At 45.4% G+C, this 16,977-nt stretch overlaps 1 protein-coding gene across 1 annotated transcript; it reads left to right on the top strand.

The window, feature by feature from the left end:
• The first annotated feature begins 1,553 nt into the window (after positions 1-1,553).
• Positions 1,554-15,881, top strand: PHYHIP (phytanoyl-CoA 2-hydroxylase interacting protein). The gene is made up of 4 exons (XM_070952480.1): positions 1,554-1,718; positions 8,759-8,933; positions 11,550-11,667; positions 15,347-15,881. The coding sequence occupies exons 1-4, from the start codon at positions 1,554-1,556 to the stop codon at positions 15,879-15,881; spliced, it is 993 nt and encodes a 330-aa protein (XP_070808581.1).
• Positions 15,882-16,977: the final 1,096 nt, after the last annotated feature.

The raw sequence follows: 16,977 nt of genomic DNA on the forward strand, positions 1-16,977 counted from the left end.
ATGCAGACTTCCCCCTCCCCATCCTTTCGATTTCAGAGTCTCCCCAAGAATGAGAAAGAGAAAAAAAAAATCATTGGTGCCAGGAATACTGTTTTCTTCACACATAAATATGTGTGAACCTTCAGCATCCACTTGTCAAAAAGGATGTGTCAACTCTGAATCGAACCTGGCTGAAGCCAACTTCACAGTTGCCACGCACTACGGGGAGAGGATGAGGGGGAAATAGCTAGAATGTCATGTAGGCAAAATGAGCTCTCCCTTGGGAACCAAGGTCATCCCAAAAGGTGATAGTTGGAGCAGAAGTGATCGAGGGAGCCCCCCACCTGCTTTGATTGGACAATGTGACCTGTGACACCTGGGGAGGGAAATTTTTGCTGTTTTAATTACACGGGAACCGCAGGAAAATATTAGAGTTAGTTTTCACTAGCTGTGCTGATATGATGTGTCCAATAAAACATGTTCTTTGAGGAATGTTCCTGCCTTGGAGTTCTGATTTCTTTGGATGCGTTACTCGGACTGCTGATAGGATGGTTTAGGCATTGCATGTATTAATCCTTCAGAAGCCACTTGATCCAGCATTGGTAGTTTTTCTGATCCCTTCCCTGCCTTAAGTCCTGGTTGTGTGATAGACTGCGCCTACGAAGGAGAGGTGATAGGATGCACTACATTGAGGCGGGCATTTTTCTAGGAAGGGGGGTAGACATCCCAGAGAGGATGTGATGGATTATGCCAATGAAAAGGGAGATAGTGTGATGGACTACAGTGAAGTGACTGTTTCCTATTGCACGGAGTGGGATGAGACAAGAGGTAGCACAGCCCAGAGCTGGATGAGAGACAGAGGAAGTGCAACCAAGACGATTAGAGGACTGGAGGCTAAAATATACGAAGAATGGTTGCAGGAACTGGGCATGGCTAGTCTAGTGAAGAGAAGGATCCGGGGAGACAGGATAGCAGTCTTCCAATATTTGAGGGGCTGCCACAGAGAGGAGGGGGTCAAGCTATTTTCCAAAGCACCCAAAGGCCAGACAAGGAATAATGGATGGAAACTGATCCAGGAGAGATTCAACCTAGAAATAAGGAGGAATTTTCTGACAGTGAGAGCAATCAACCGATGGAACAGAAGTTGCCTTCAGAAGTTGTGGGAGCTTCATCACTGGGAGCTTTCAAGAAGAGACTGGACTGCCATCTGTCAGAAATGGTGTAGGGTCTCCTGCTTGGGCCGGGGGGGTTGGACTAGATGACCTCCAAGGTCCCTTCCGACTCTGTTAAACTGTTAAATACAATCTCCTGGTTTCTAGGTCAGCATCTTCACCACTATATCTGTTAAGTTAGTCAGTCCCTAAAATCTCCCAAGGTATATCCATTAGGGATACAGAAGTATAGGTTTAATCTGGCAAGATTCTGTCTATATGGTGTGAGCAAAGAAAGAACTGAACTTTGGCTGAATTTTTTAGGTCATTCTTGGGGCTAGACCTGACAGGTTGCTACAAACCTAACCTTCTGGCTAACCCTCTCTCCACTGTCTCAATTGTAGGAGCCAAATCGGTCGGATCATGGAACTGTTGTCCACCCCGCACAGCATCGAGATCAACAATATCACCTGTGACTCCTTCCGAATTTCTTGGTCCATGGACGTTGGAGACCTGGATAGGGTTACCCACTACTTCATCGATTTGAACAAGAAGGAAAATAAAAGCTCCAACAAGTTCAAACACCGGGTGAGCCACTAGAGCAGTGTAAAATGTTGGTGTGCGGAGTAGGGCAGAAATCGTTACGGCATCTTGTCTCTCCTTGATCATTCCTTTGCTTCATAATTTTTTTTTGTTTTTTTTACTCCTGTTGGATCATGCTGGTGGAAGTCCTTCTTAGAAGCAGTACTCTCCAGTTAGGAGCCTTCCAATTTGGTCTATGTTGGACTGCAACTCTGGTGGACAAAGCTGTCTTCATTTTCCTAAAATTGTCATTGTTGCGTTTTCAGCCCCACATGCATGCAATCTTCTCCTCCACAGCCCCATACAAATGACAGCTGCCTTCATATCTAACCAACATGGCCACTCTGCGGATGCTAAGAATTGATTTATTATTGTGATTTAGGTGCTTACTGTTCTGAGAAGGCTTTAAATTTAAATTTTCAAAGGCTTTCAAATTTAAATGTTTAAATTTTAATTTAAACATCTGAATAATATTTGGATGAAGAGTAAACAATTTAACCTAATTCAGGGGTGAAACGCAGCAGATTCTGACAGGTTCTGGAGAACCGGTAGCGGAAATTTTGAGCAGTTCAGAGAACCAGTAGCGGAAATTTTGAGCAGTTCAGAGAACTGGTAGCAGAAATTTTGAGCAGTTCAGAGAACTGGTAGTGGAAATTTTGAGTAGTTCAGAGAACCGGTAGTGAAAATTTTGAGTAGTTCAGAGAACCGGTAGCGGAATTTTTGAGCAGTTCAGAGAACCGGTAGCGGAAATTTTGAGCAGTTCAGAGAACCGGTAGCGGAAATTTTGAGCAGTTCAGAGAACCGGTAGCGAAAATTTTGAGCAGTTCGGAGAACCGGTAGCGGAAGTTTTGAGCAGTTCAGAGAACCGGTAGCGGAAATTTTGAGTAGTTCAGAGAACTGGCAAATACCATCTCTGGCTGGCCTTAGAGTAGGGTGGGAATGGAGATTTGGCAATATCCTTCCCCCAGGAGTGGGGAGGGAATGGGGGAAGGATATTGCAGTGTCCTTCCCCTGCCACGCCCACCAAGCCATGCCCACCGAACCGGTAGTAAAAAAAATTGGATTTCACCACTGACCTAATTCCTCTTTGGAAGCCCCCATGAGCATGTCTATACTATGTCCTTAAGGTGATTAATTAGCAATTCTTCCAGCCCAGGCAACAATGGGAATTGTAGTTTCTAAACCAAACTAGAGTTTTATGAGATGGAATTCTCTCATCATTTAGGGCTGATGGCAATTGGAATGCCACATTTGTATTGCGCAGGTTGCTTGAAAACAAATCTGGTAAAAAATAAAATCATTTATAGTTCATAATGTTGTCTGGAAATTTACCAGCAACTCTTAAAATAGAGGGGGAGAGAGAAAACAAGATCTGTTAAACTTTGACTTACTGGAAACTTGTGCCTGAAATCTGCTTCTCGTGGTCAAGGCTGTATCTGATTTTTTTTTTTTTAATTTGATTTATATGCCGCCCTTCTCCGGGGACTCAAGGCGGCTTACAATGCGTTAAGCAATAGCCTTCATCCTTTTGTATATTTTATACAAAGTCAGCTTATTGCCCCCACAAACCGGGTCCTCAATTTACCTACTTTAGAAAGGATGGAAGGCTGAGTCAACCTTGAGCCTGGTCAGATTCGAACTTACAGTAATTGCAGACAGCTGGTGTTAATCACAATGCTATCAGTCTGCTGAGCCACCAGGCCCAGCAAACTGGTTCATTCAGAATGGTTCATTCAGTTCACGAATGATAAGATCCAATCCTTAGCCTGAACTACTGTTGGAAGAAATGTCCTTCTGGGGAGAAAGACACTGGAAACATGGTGGCTCTTTCAAAAGATGGTTTTTAATGGTGGACAGGATCACATGCCTTGAAGATCTTGAGTGAAGAGCAAAAGGGGAAGAAATGGCTGAGAGTGCCTGAGTTTTTTTTTTTTTTTTTTAAATTTGATTTATATGCCGCCCTTCTCCGGAGACTCAGGGCGGCTTACAATGCGTTAAGCAATAGCCTTCATACTTTTGTATATTTATACAAAGTCAGCTTATTGCCCCCACAAACTGGGTCCTCAATTTACCTACCTTAGAAAGGATGGAAGGCTGAGTCAACCTTGAGCCTGGCGGGATTCGATCTTACTTTAATTGCAGACAGCTGGTGTTAAATTACAGAGCTCTGTCTGTTGAGCTATTCCAGGCTCCAGTTTTATACCCTCTCTGGGCTTTTGAATTTGAGCTTGTATTCTGATTGGTTGTCAGACTCCCATGGAGCCATGCAGGGGATAACTTTGTAGGTTGTGCTTTTGAGTCCCAAGCTTGGTTGACTCCTGCTGGGTGATGATGTAATGAAAGGGTTTTGAGATTCCTATTATGGCTCTGCCTGAAGGAGGTAGATTTTTGCTATCTAGAGTAGGCTGGCCCAGGCCTTAATGGCCCATTGACAAACGTGGTAGGGGGCTGAGTTTCCCTTTTAGGGAAAATATTCTGCCCTTTTAATATTTCCTAAAATATCTCATTTTCCTAGGAGAAGGGTGGGTGCTAACTTCCTACACTACATTTCCCAGAGTGTAGGGCAGTGGTGGGTTCCTCCTGTGCAAGCGTGGCCCCACTGCGAACTGGTAGTAAAGGTAAATAGAACCCACCCCTGGTGTAGGGTGTTAGGAATTACAGTTGTACATCGTTTAGGAATTCTTAGATCTCTTAACCCGATTGGTCTCATGCATAAAAGAAAATAAAATTCCTTTCCCCGACTGAAGTTGACTGATCCGGGAGGCTAACTTTGATTACAACAGTACCTGCTGGAAAAGGAAATCTCAACTTTCTCCGATCCTGAATTAAGGATGTAGAATAATACAGGTAGTTCTTGACTTAACCCCATTCATTTAGTAACTCTTCAAATTTAAAGGTTCCCCTTGCACATACGTGCTAGACATTCCCGACTCTAGGGGGCGGTGCTCATCTCCGTTTCAAAACCGAAGAGCCAGTGCTGTCCGAAGATGTCTCCATGGTCATGTGGCCGGCATGACTAAATGCCGAAGGCGCACGGAACGCTGTTACCTTCCCACCAAAGGTGGTCCCTATTTTTCTACTTGCATTTTTGACGTGCTTTCGAACTGCTAGGTTGGCAGAAGCTGGGACAAGTCACGGGAGGTCACCCCGTTACGCGGCGCTAGGGATTCGAACCGCTGAACTGCCGACCTTTCGATCGACAAGCTCAGTGTCTTAGCCTCTGAGCCACCGCGTCCCTTTTGAACTTATAAAGACACTCAAAAAGTGATCAGAATTTGGGCACTTGGCAACTGGGATGTATTGATGATCGTTGAAACATTCTGGGATCAGGGGATGACCATTTGCGACTTGAGCAAAGTCAAGGGGGGGGGGGGAGAGCCAGCTTTGCTTAACGACTCCGTGTTTCACTTAACAACTGCAGCAATTTCTGCAGTCATAACTTCGATTGCTTTACCGCCACCTTGTTTAATAACAGAAATTCTCATCCCAATAATGGTGGTTAAAGTCGAGGACGTCCTGTGAAAGCAATTTCAAAACGTAGCCCAAGGATCAGTCAAATAGCCCCATTCTGAACCATTGTAGAAAAGTCACATTGCTCCCTTCGAAATGGAGTCACAAATTGTGATGCTCCTTAGCGGGGTTAGTTGCTATGGAAATTCTGTTTCACATTTAACTATTTTTTTCCCCCCTTCCTGCGATTAGATGGTTTCCTCTGCTTTTTTTTTTTTTTCCCTGGGCTCCTTCTGTGTGTATGCTGTTGCCACGGAAACAACGCTGCAGAGGAATATTAAAACCCGTTGGGGAGGCCTTGTTCGCTCTTAAAAGCAGTGTTCCCTCAAGTGTTCCTTCTCGTGTTTGATCAGCCCACACACTTGAGAAAAGTTCGTTTTTTAAAAAAACAAATCATAGTAGAGCACGGGTGCCAAACTCAAGGCTCGCGGGCCAAATCCGGTGCTTAAATCTGGTCCGCGGTGTCGGCCTGGAAATAGCAAAGGGCCGGCCCGCGGTGCCTCTGGCAGCCAACCCGGGGCACCGTGTGGCTGTGTGAGGCCTTCCCCTGTGCCCCGTTTTAGGCCTGGACGAGCTCTTGCAGCACTTCGCTTGCCAAACCAGGGCACCTCATGGCCCACCTGTTCCATTTTGCCAGTAGGGTGCTGCAGGAGGTGTCCGTCCCGTCCCGTTTCCTCTCCTCCGGCCGACCCGTGGAGGAGAACTACAGTGCTGATCTGGCCCTCGAAGAAATCCAGTTTGACACCCCTGTAGTAGAGTGTTGTGGTCCGCCAGCAGCCTGCAGAGCTGGCAGCGGAATCGGACAGTGAGGAGGCTGGGAAGGAACATGGGCCAGTCCTAGAGTCTGGGGAAGGCCCGGATGAGGTAGAGATAGGGCCAGGGCCATCTGGGAGTGATGCACGGACTCCGGAGCCTCCAGAGTCAGACAGCAGAGAGGCAGAGGAAAAGGAGGAGCCTGTTCCTAGTGCACGCATGCAAAGAGCTGCCAGAAGGCAAGAGCAGCTGAAGAAAAAATGACAACTTGGGAGTAAAGTCAGAAGATGCGCGCATGCGCAGAGCTGCCAGAAGGCACAAACAGTTAAAACATGAGGGACAACTCAGGAGTAAGGCCTGGAGATGATTGGCCCCTCCCATAAGGCTTAAAAGAGGAGCAAAGGCACTTAACAACCGTGTTACTTATTTAACAACTTGCAGCGATTCACTTAATGAATGTGGCAAGAAAAGTCGTAAAATGGGGCAAGACTCACTTAACAAATGTCTCACTTAGCAACATAAATTTTGGGCTCAGTTGTGGTCGTAAGTCGAGGACTTACCTGTATTTACATCATGTGAGAGAGGCAGTGTCATCAGTTCCAGTGAAGAAGGGACCTGTGCAGAGGATCAAGCAGCAGCTCCAAAAAAATTTTGAAAACTTTTTTTTAAGTTACCGTATTTTTCAGAGTATAAAACGCACCTTAGTTTTTGGGGAGGAAAATAAGAAAAAAGCTGATTGGCAGGTGGATCAGCCTCCCGGAATACCCCCGATCAGCTGTTCCCAGAGGTGAATTTTAGCAACAGGTTCCTTGGTTCTGAGCTCTGTGCCTTGCTTTTTTTTTTTTTTTTGCTTTTTTTTCTGCCTCTAAAACTTTTTAAACTCTGTTTCAGAAAAAACTTTTTTTTCTGCCTCTGAAAGCCTCCGAAACAGCTTCAGAAAAAAAGCCTCTGAAGCTCTGTTTGGGGGCTTTTTTTCTGATGTTCTGTTTGGAGGCTTTTTATCTGAAGCTCTGTTTGGAGGCTTCTTTTCTGAAGCTTTGTTTCTGATGCTTTTTTCAGCCTCTGAAACCTCAGTTTGAGAATCTGGGTGGGGCTACATTCGGAGTATAAGACGCACTCAGATTTTCACCCTGTTTTTGGGGGGGAAATGGTGCGTCTTATACTCCGAAAAATATGGTAAATATTTGCACCCCCGAATAATTATACACATTTTTGTTAATGTAGGACAGCAATATCTAATTTATCTGGTTCCCTTAGATGTGTATCTTACTGAGAATTGTAGTAGCAGTTGATGCCAGATTAGAGTAGATGAGTGAAGACACTTAACCAGTCAAAATCATCTATTATTTATTTATTTATTTTATTTATTAATTTTATTTCTATACCGCCCTTCTCCCGAAGGACTCAGGGCAGTGTACAGCCTAATTAAAAACACAAAGAAAGACAAAATTTAAAAATAATTAAAATTATTAAATAATAGGCCCAATTTATAAAACCCCGAATTTAAAATCCCATTTAAAACCAATTAAAATCTTTATATTGATACACGGAGATCAGAGATTTTACAAATTTCTGGGGGATAAAAGGATGCAATACTAATACAGTGTTTTCAGAAGGACCGATCTAAATAGGATGTTGTTTTTTTCTGTGTCATCCAAAAAGAGAAAGATGTCAGGACAATGTTTGTGAAGTCCCACGTCCATATAACCTTAAAAGCAAACTTTGCTTTTAGAGAAATTTAAGAGATGCTTGGCTTATGAGTCAGTTTCCTCCTAAATGGAATATACTTTCAACCAACTAATTTTTAGGTATCCTTCGAATGACTAATCTTTTGCAACACCCCCGACTGATGGATACTTCAAATGGAAGAGTGTTGTTGTGTTTTTTGTTTTGTTGATGGAACAATTTGTCTGGGAGCAGAAAAGTAATGGAAAGGTAGGGCATATTGGTAAAAGCTGCTTAAATATTTACAAAGGCATACATAATATAGGTGTTAGTCACAAAACAGAGTGGGAGAAATTACTTTCTCCAGTATCTGGAAGTTATTTTTCTTTTGGGGAGGAGAGGACATTTCATTGAAATGTAAAAATGGGAAAAATAAGATAGGAAACCTGGTTGGGTTCCTAAAACTATATTTATGCACTGGGTATACATCAGGAGCTCCCGTAATGGGGTGAAGTCCCGTTACTTGTCCCAGCTTCTGCCAACCTAGCAGTTCGAAAGCACGTAAAAAATGCAAGTAGAAAAATAGGGACCACCTTTGGTGGGAAGGGAACAGCGTTCCGTGCGCCTTTGGCACTGAGTCATGCCGGCCACATGACCACGGAGACGTCTTCGGACAGCGCTGGCTCTTTGGCTTTGAAACAGGGATGAGCAGTGCCCCCTAGAGTCAGGAACGAGTAGCACATATGTGCAAGGGGAACCTTTCCCTTTATACATCAGGAACTCAAATTCTATGGTATAAAATATGTTTGGACAGTTTGCAGCAACTCACTGGATCTATTTTGGTAGGAATTTTTGTTTAGTGGTAACCAAGAATTCCTAATTAGATTCTTTCTAAACTAGACTCTTTGAAGCCATGATCTGCAGTAATTCAGATGTTGATTTGCACTCATGCACAGGGATGTTTGCTACCGGTTCTCCGATCCACCCGCCACCATCGCTACCGGATCAGGCGATCCAATCCGAACCGGGAACATTTCACCCCTGGTCTTGGCCCAGCAAAGTCCATGGCCCAAATATAGTTGGCTTCCTGACACAGCTTGCCTCTTTTCTTTCTGCAGGATGTCCCTACCAAGCTGGTAGCTAAGGCAGTGGCCCTGCCAATGACGGTGAGGGGCCACTGGTTTCTGAGTCCCCGGACAGAGTACAGTGTGGCAGTGCAGACTGCAGTGAAGCAAAGTGATGGAGAGTACCTCGTCTCTGGATGGAGTGAGACTGTCGAATTCTGCACCGGAGGTGAGTGGGCAAGAGAAAGGACCAATAGAGATTTCCATGCCTACCTGGTAGATTTTCTGCATCGTGAGTAGAGTTTGCCTGCAATACTGCATTCTAACCACTGCGCCACCAGGGCTCCTATCATACATTTACCTCTTACTCTAGGGTTACAACATGATTCTCCTTTTTCTGTAATCTATTCTGTCTAATCATCAAAACCGTTCATTTTTTTCATTCATTTTCATTCATTCATTCCATTCATTCTTTTTTTCTATTTTGTGCAAAATGTCCACAAGAACTTTCCCAACTAGCAATAAAGTCAGATATTATTTTTTGTCTGATCAAAGTCGTCAAAGAGCCTTGGTAGTACAGTGGTCTAAAGCACCCTGTTATTAAGAACAGCTGCCTGCAATTACTGCAGGTTCGAATCTCGCCAAGGCTCAAGGTGGACTCAGTCTTCCATCCTTTCTAAGGTAGGTAAATTGAGGACCCAGATGGTGGGGGCAATAAGCTGACTTTGTATAAATATACAAAAGAATGAAGGCTATTGCTTAGCGCATTGTAAGCCGCCCTGAGTCTCCGGAGAAGGGCGGCATATAAATCAAATTAAAAAAAAAAAAATTGAGCCATCCCAGCAAATTCCATCATCTTCACTAACTATTCCTCCATTCGAGTTAGTGCTGAATCTTTCCATCTTTGGGACATACGATAATCCTGCTGCATTTATACAAAAAACAGAGTTCCATGACTTCCCTCACCCCCCCACTGTTTGTCCCCCACTCCTACAAAGAAAAATTTTATTTTATTTTTTTAAATCCTCCAATTTGGTGTGCGTATTTGAATCCAGACTCTTCTAACTTCTTTACACATCCCTCCAAATGATAAAATGTCCCTTTGTGTTATTTATTTATTTAAATTTCTATACCGCCCTACTCCCGGAGGACTCAGGGCGGTGAACAGCCACAGGATAAAACACAATAAATACAAAAATTTAAAATAGAATAAAAACGAATTAAATAATTTGGCTGAACAAATTTAAAATACCCCATAATTTAAAAACAAATTAAAATTTACATTTAAAAAGGGGAGAAGATTTAGGCCAGGCCAGCTTGATGAAATAAAAAAGTCTTAAGTACGCGATGGAAGGTGCGCAGATCCTGGATCCTCCGTATCTCCAGGGGGGAGCTCATTCCAGATCGCAGATGCCCCCACAGAGAAGGCTCTCCCCCTAGGGGCTGCCAGTCGACATTGTTTGGCCGACCGCACCTTTCCAACATAAATTGGAAGTACCTCTACCTGTCATTCTTCTCTCAGAGTTTTACAGAATACAGAATAACAGAGTGGGAAAGGACCTTGGAGGTCTTTTAGTCTAACCCTCTGCTTAAGCAGAAGTCCCTAAAACATTCAAACTCAAGGCGCCTAGGCCGGATACTTAGATCTGGCCCACAGGGCCACCCTAGAAACAGTGAAGGACCAGCCGGTGGTACCTCTGCCAGCAAAAACAGAGCTCGGGCCGTCCCAGGCTTGTTTTCAGCTGCAATGGCCTCCTGCAGCCCTCTGCCAGTGAAAACGAAACTCCGTTTGCACTGGTAGAGGGCTGCAGGAGGCCGTCGCGACCCAAAACGGAGCCCAGGAGCCCATTTTTGCTGGCAGAGCAGTAGGGCCACCACAGGCACTCCTAACACAAGTGATGTCATGGTGGCCTTGCCCACCCTGGCCACGCCCACCCCGCCAAGGTCAAACACAACCCTGATGCGGCCCTCAATGAAATCAAGTTTGACATCCCTGTTCTAGAGCAGGGGTCTGCAACCTTAAACACTCAAAGAGCCATTTGGACCCATTTCCCACAGAAAAGAAAACACCGGGAGCCACAAAACCCTTTCCGTGCCTGACTATTTCTTGAGCGGCTACAAATCTAGCATATGTAGTTGAATGAAACTACATTCTGTTTTCTTCTGAAACTTTTCTTTTCTTGGATTTATCCATGGTTGGCCTACCGGGGAGTTGAAAAGCTCAATAAATCACGTGCTGGAGGGTGTTGCACATTGGCGGTTGCGACGCATATTTTGAGTGAGCGGAAGCCGCAGCAGAGGGGTAAAAGAGCCACATGTGGCTCCAGAGCCACCGGTTGCTGACCCCCGTTGTAGACAAATGGTTGCCCAGTCTCTTCATTCATTCCCTGGGATAGAGAGCGATTCCTCTCCATTTATCTGCCCACCGGAGCTCTGCCTTTTAAGGACTTGTGCAATCGAGTTTGGAAGGCCCTTACTTACTGCATGCAAAAGCAAGCCACATATGCAACTCTTGGAAGTCTTCAAAGTCAAAGAGTCGAGGAGAGAAAAACCACTTCTTTGAGCTGGCTGGGAGACAAAGGCCCAAGCCGATGAGAATTGGAACAGGCTGAAGGGTGCTGAAAAGTGGTATATCCAGATTTTGCCATGCAGCAAACCTGGCTGTGTAGGAGGGAAAGGGTGTGCCACCCGGGAGGGAGAAGTGATAGGGAAGCAGGAGAAACCCGCTCGAGGCAAAAAGAAGCAATGAGAAGGCGACATGTGGAAGGGGAATTTGCCATGGAGAGGTGTCGCATGAAAAACCTGCTTTAAAATATCTGAACCTCTGAATGTTTGTTCCTTGCAGACTATGCTAAAGAACATCTGGCCCAGCTGCAAGAGAAAGCCGAGCTCATCTCGGGGAGGATGCTGCGGTTCACGGTTTTCTATCGGAATCACACTAAAGAGTATTTCCAGTATGTCAGGTAAGTGTCCGCAAAGCCCCCGAATCCATGAAGGCATGGGAGAGCCCAGGTGTGGGTGAGAAGTAGGTGGGGGGGGGTCAACGTCGATGACATCCACCACCCCATGTTTGGCAATTGCTTGTCTTCTTCATCCAAATTCTTTCCCTCCTGATCGGGGTCTCCAACCTTGGCAACTTTAAGACGTGTGGACTTCAACTCCCAGAATTCCTCAGCCAGCAAAGTTGCCAACCTTGGCAACTTTAAGACGTGTGTACTTCAACTCCCAGAATTCCTCAGCCAGCAAAGTTGCCAACCTTAGCAACTTTAAGACGTGTGGACTTCAATTCCCAGAATTGAAGCAAAGCTGGCTGAGGAACTCTGAGAGTTGAAGTCCACACGCCTTAAAGTTGCCAAGGTTGGAGACCCCTGCTCCTGATAGTTATGATAAAAACATGGTTTGGAGGTGGAGCAGAAGTGACTTCATTATGAGAGCTGGGTTTGGCCTAGATCAGTGATGGCATGCACGCGCAAACCTCCCACCCCCTTCCCCCCGCTCTTGGCACGTGATGGCCCATTTTTCTTTCTCACCGGGCTCCAGATCCTCTCTATGCATCTGGGGAGGGCAAAAACAGCCTTCCCCACCCATTCGGAGGCCCTCCGGAGGCTCGAAACGGCCCATTTCCCAACTTCCAGTTGGACAGGAAGTGATGTTTTTTGCTGTCCCCAGCCTCCAGAGACTCCTAAAACTAAGCTGGCGTGCCAGGCGACATGGCTCCGCATGCCGCCTATGGCACATGTGCCATAGGTTCGCCATCACGGGCCTAGATGCTTTCGGTTGCCATTTCTGTAGTCCAAAATCTACTGTTTGGCAGCTTTCAAATGTGTGGACTTCAACTCCCAGAATTCCCCAGCCATGGGGAAATGACTGGGGAACTCTGGGAATTGAAGTCCACACATCTGAAAGATGCCAAGGTTGAGAACACCAGCCCAGATGATACTCTTCTGACCTGATAGTCATGGCTTGGAGCAGGAAGAAGAAAACCTCATCAAGAAAATGCTAATCCTAGCGTCCATATTTTTATATCCATCCATCGTCCCCTTTTTAAAAAATGTACTAAGAGTATCTTATCTTTTACAGTTTAAACCTTGTTTCAAATTCTCCCTGAGAAATTAATATATAGTCACACTGATATTCCTCATTGTTCCCATACTGATTCACTCACTGACATTAAATGTTAGCCTGTCTTTCCAATGAATTGAGATAATTCATTTCATCTTCTCCCTTCCCGTTCTTCTGTTCAGAGGTGGTATTCAGCCGGTTCAGGCCAGTTCAGGCCGGTTCGCCCGAACTGGTAGCAGAAATCACGGGAACCACTCACCCATCCCGGCTCTATGCCATCCTATTTAGGCAAGTTTTTGAGGCCGGGTGCGTAGAAGGCGCACGCGCCAGCAAAGCAAATGTGCCACATGTATATTTGCAAATCGTTAGGGAAAGTAAGTAAATCCTACCCATGCTTCGGTTGCTTCACAAGAACTTCCTGCAGATGTTTTCTTTTGAAGTTCAGAGATTGTATTAATTCTTTCCTGCTCCTAGCATAAAATTCAGAACCAGCACATAACATGATCTCTCATAATCGCTACCCAATCTGATCTGACTTTATTCTTCCTCCAAGACTGAAGTCATGATTAGACAATTCTTATCCCCTTTGGTCATCGTTTCAGGGATATATATATATATTTTAATTTGATTTATATGCCGCCCTTCTCCGGAGACTCAGGGCGGCTTACAATGTGCTAAGCAATAGCCTTCATCCTTTTGTATATTCATACAAAGTCAGCTTATTGCCCCCACAAACTGGGTCTTCAATTTACCTACCTTAGAAAGGATGGAAGGCTGAGTCGACCTTGAGCCTGGCAAGATTTGAACCTGCAGTAATTGCAGGCAGCTGGTCTTAATAACAGGGTGCTTTAGACCACTGTACTACCAAGGCTCCTTATGGATATGGCCTTACCAAATCCCTCAATGCTTTCAACAGTGGCAGAGTTTCTTGAAAAGTTCTTAAAATTTCAGTGGGATATTCAGAGACGTATCTGCCTTGAAAGTAGTCTGCGTTCAACTGTATAGCACCGTCAAACATCAGCAGTTGATCCAGGGGTGAAATCCAAATTTTTTCCCTACCAGTTCTGTGGAAGTGGCTTGGTGGGCGTGGCAGGGGAACGATATTGCAAAATTTCTATTCCCACCAGGGGTGGGTTCTAAATTTTTTTACTACCGGTTCTATGGACGTGGCTTATTTTGTGGGCGTGGCTTGGTGGGGGTTAATGTGACTGGGTGGGCGTGGCCAACTTTTTTTTTTTTTTTAACTTTTAAAAGCATTTTTTCTATAACCTTAAGGGGTTGCAGAAAAAAATGCTTTGAAAAGCCTCTGCCGATCAGGCAACTCAGCTGGGATCGTCAGAGGCTTTTCAAAGCATTTTTTTTTACCACCTCTTCGGCTGAAGAAGTTGTAGAAAAAATGCTTTGAAAAGCCTCTGACGATCCCAGCTGAGGCGCGGGATCATCAGAAGCTTCTTTTTTTACATTTAAAAGCATTTTTTTGGCTGAAGAGGTTGTAAAAAAAATGCTTTTAAAAGAAAAAAAAAAGCCTCTGATGAGGTGGGCGGGGTAAGTGAGCGGCAACTGTACTGGGGACCGGTTCGGGGGCATGGCCAGCCAATGTTATTACCGGTTCTCGGAACTACTACAAATTTTTACTACCGGTTCTTGCGAACCGGTGTGAACCGGGAGCAACCCACCACTGATTCCCACCCCGTTCCTGGGGGAAGGATACTGCAAAATCCCCATTCCCTCCCCACTCCTGGGGGAAGGATACTGCAAAATCCCCATTCCCTCCCCACTCCTGGGGGAAGGATATTGCAAAATCTCCATTCCCACCCCACTCTGGGACCAGCCAGAGGTGGTATTTGCCGGTTCTCCAAACTACTCAAAATTTCCGCTACCAGTTCTCCAGAACCTGTTAGAACCTGCTGGATTTCACCCCTGAGTTGATCACAGACAATGATTTATGACATTTTGTATTGTGTTGTAAAATGTTTATGCTTTTATGCCATAAAATGTTTTATAAAATTTTGCCGAATCTCAATTCTAAGGAGTCATGGGAACCTGGATTTTGGATGCATTCTGAAATTTGGTCCATTTTGAGGTACCTTGCTTCGAAATGTTTTGCCTTACAGTATACCAGCTTGCCCAGTTAAAAGGTTCCAGATAGGAGAGTTTTAGTAGGGCTTAATATAGATTCAAAATGCTTTTGCTTCCTGTTTATCCTTGCAGCATAGGTAAGCTATGACATTGTGCCTGGCTGAGAGTCACCTAGCAAACTATGCAGCCAAAATAGGATTTAGATGTGTGTCTTCTAAATTGAAACCTTAATTCTTTACCATGCTAACTCCGATTTCTCCTCTCCGAGCTAGGAAAATGGAGGCTATCCGAGGCCATAAGCCACCTAACCTGCTCTTAGCTACTGTTTAATGAACAGTCGCTAGTATTCACTTCCTGAAAATGGAAGGTCTCGGTGGACGTGTAGCTATGAAGGCCTATCACCGTATCATAATGCCTACCTGGTTTCCTCCCAAATGTAAGGTTGGCCTGCTTCCTAACCTCATCCCTTTCCTAACTATCCGTGTCTCCCCTTCTGGCCAGAATGCACTGTGGAGACGTCATGAAGCCGTACCTGAAGGACAACAGTGGCAGCCATGGTTCGCCCACCAGTGGCATGCTCCATGGCATCTTTTTCAGCTGTAATACCGAGTTCAACAACGGCCAGCCTCCCCAAGACTCCCCTTACGGCCGCTATCGTTTCCAGGTACCCGCACAGCGCCTTTTCGGTCCCAACACCAACCTCTACTTCGCGGATCTCTACTGTATGTACACTGCCTACCATTATGTCATTCTGGTGCTGGCGCCGAAAGGTTCTGCTGGAGATAATTTCTGTCGGGAGCGACTGCCCCAGTTGGACATTTCCTGCAACAAGTTCTTGACCTGCAGCGTGGAGGACGGCGAGCTCGTCTACCGCCATGCCCAGGATGTCATCCTGGAGATCATCTATACGGAGCCAGTTGACCTCAGTCTAGGAGTTCTGGGGGAGATCAGTGGCCACCAGCTCATGAGCCTCTCGACGGCCGATGCCAAAAAGGATCCGAGCTGCAAGACCTGTAACATCAGCGTGGGGCGCTAGAGAGAGAGGGAAGGGTGGGGAGGGAGGGAGATGGAACGAACGCCAATATGAGAGGTCTTGGTGAGCCCCATGGCCCTTCAATGTACGTGTGAGACTATCTGAGAACGGGGGTCCACCTTGGGTGAAGGGGATGCTGGAGAAGTCTCCCTTTTTGCTGTCCTTGCCTCCTTTCTCTCCCGCTCCCCTTCTCTTCTTGCATGTTTCCTTGCCGTTGTAAATAAGATTTTGGACTTGGGATGAGAGAATGAGAATGAGAGAGAGCATGCAAGCAGGTCAGCATTGAAAGACCTGCATTTCCAGGTTGACTAAGGACAGCCCTCAATTTTTTGAGGTCCCTTCTCCAGGAAAACCATCCCGTTCTCTTCCGTTTCCCAACCCAAGCTCAAACGGACATTTCACTTTGCGCACACAGCAGGGAGTTCGGCCAATCTGATGAACACGCAGTTTCCTAAGCAAAATATACTATCTAGAAGTGCTACTCCATCTTGCAACTTGCTCCTTTTGGCCCATTTCTCCATACCGTGTACAGTATTTTTTTTTCCCCCATGGGTTCTCTTCATCCGTAGCATGATTTACTTTTTTTTTTTAAAGAAGTACGTTGAAGGTTGGAAGAAGACGTCTCCCCACCACCTTCAGGAAGGTTTCTCCTGGGTGAAAAGCTCAGCTGGCACAAAGAGCACCTCAACTAACAGTGGGTAGAATAAGCTTAAAGAAACGAGCAGCGGGTAAAATAAGCTTAAAGTTGGGATGGGCATGTAGGCGAGAGAAGGAAAGCGAAGAAGGGATTCTTACCTAGAGATTCTTTCTTTCTTTTTTTTGCTCATTTCCACGGGGTGTGACACCTTATTATTTATGTCCTTTATTTATTTTGACTGAAGAAGAAGAAGGGGAGAAGGAACAACAGGTTCAAACAGGTGTGCTAGAAACTGGAATGCTGATGGGCGATGTTGCTATGCAAACATACCCAGCTTGGCTTCCCTGTTTTCCCATGATAACCGGTTACAGATCTGGGCTGGCAAAGCTCATACCCATGTCTCATTCTGGGTTGGGGGTTCAGAAGACAGGGAAGCTGGAGCCACCTCCATGGCGCAGGCAG

The sequence above is a fragment of the Pituophis catenifer genome, unplaced genomic scaffold (genome assembly GCF_029215685.1).
Source record: "Pituophis catenifer annectens isolate HBS135680 unplaced genomic scaffold, rPitCat1.0.hap2 SCAF_12, whole genome shotgun sequence".
Classification (NCBI taxonomy): domain Eukaryota; kingdom Metazoa; phylum Chordata; class Lepidosauria; order Squamata; family Colubridae; genus Pituophis; species Pituophis catenifer.

Bases quoted from the DNA above. Each gene is read 5' to 3' on its own strand.
- PHYHIP (XM_070952480.1), top strand. From the start codon at position 1,554: ATGGAACTGTTGTCCACCCCGCACAGCATCGAGATCAACAATATCACC. The intron at 1,719-8,758 runs GTGAGCCACTAG...TTCTTTCTGCAG, and splicing joins CCAACAAGTTCAAACACCGG to GATGTCCCTACCAAGCTGGT. The intron at 11,668-15,346 runs GTAAGTGTCCGC...CCTTCTGGCCAG, and splicing joins GAGTATTTCCAGTATGTCAG to AATGCACTGTGGAGACGTCA.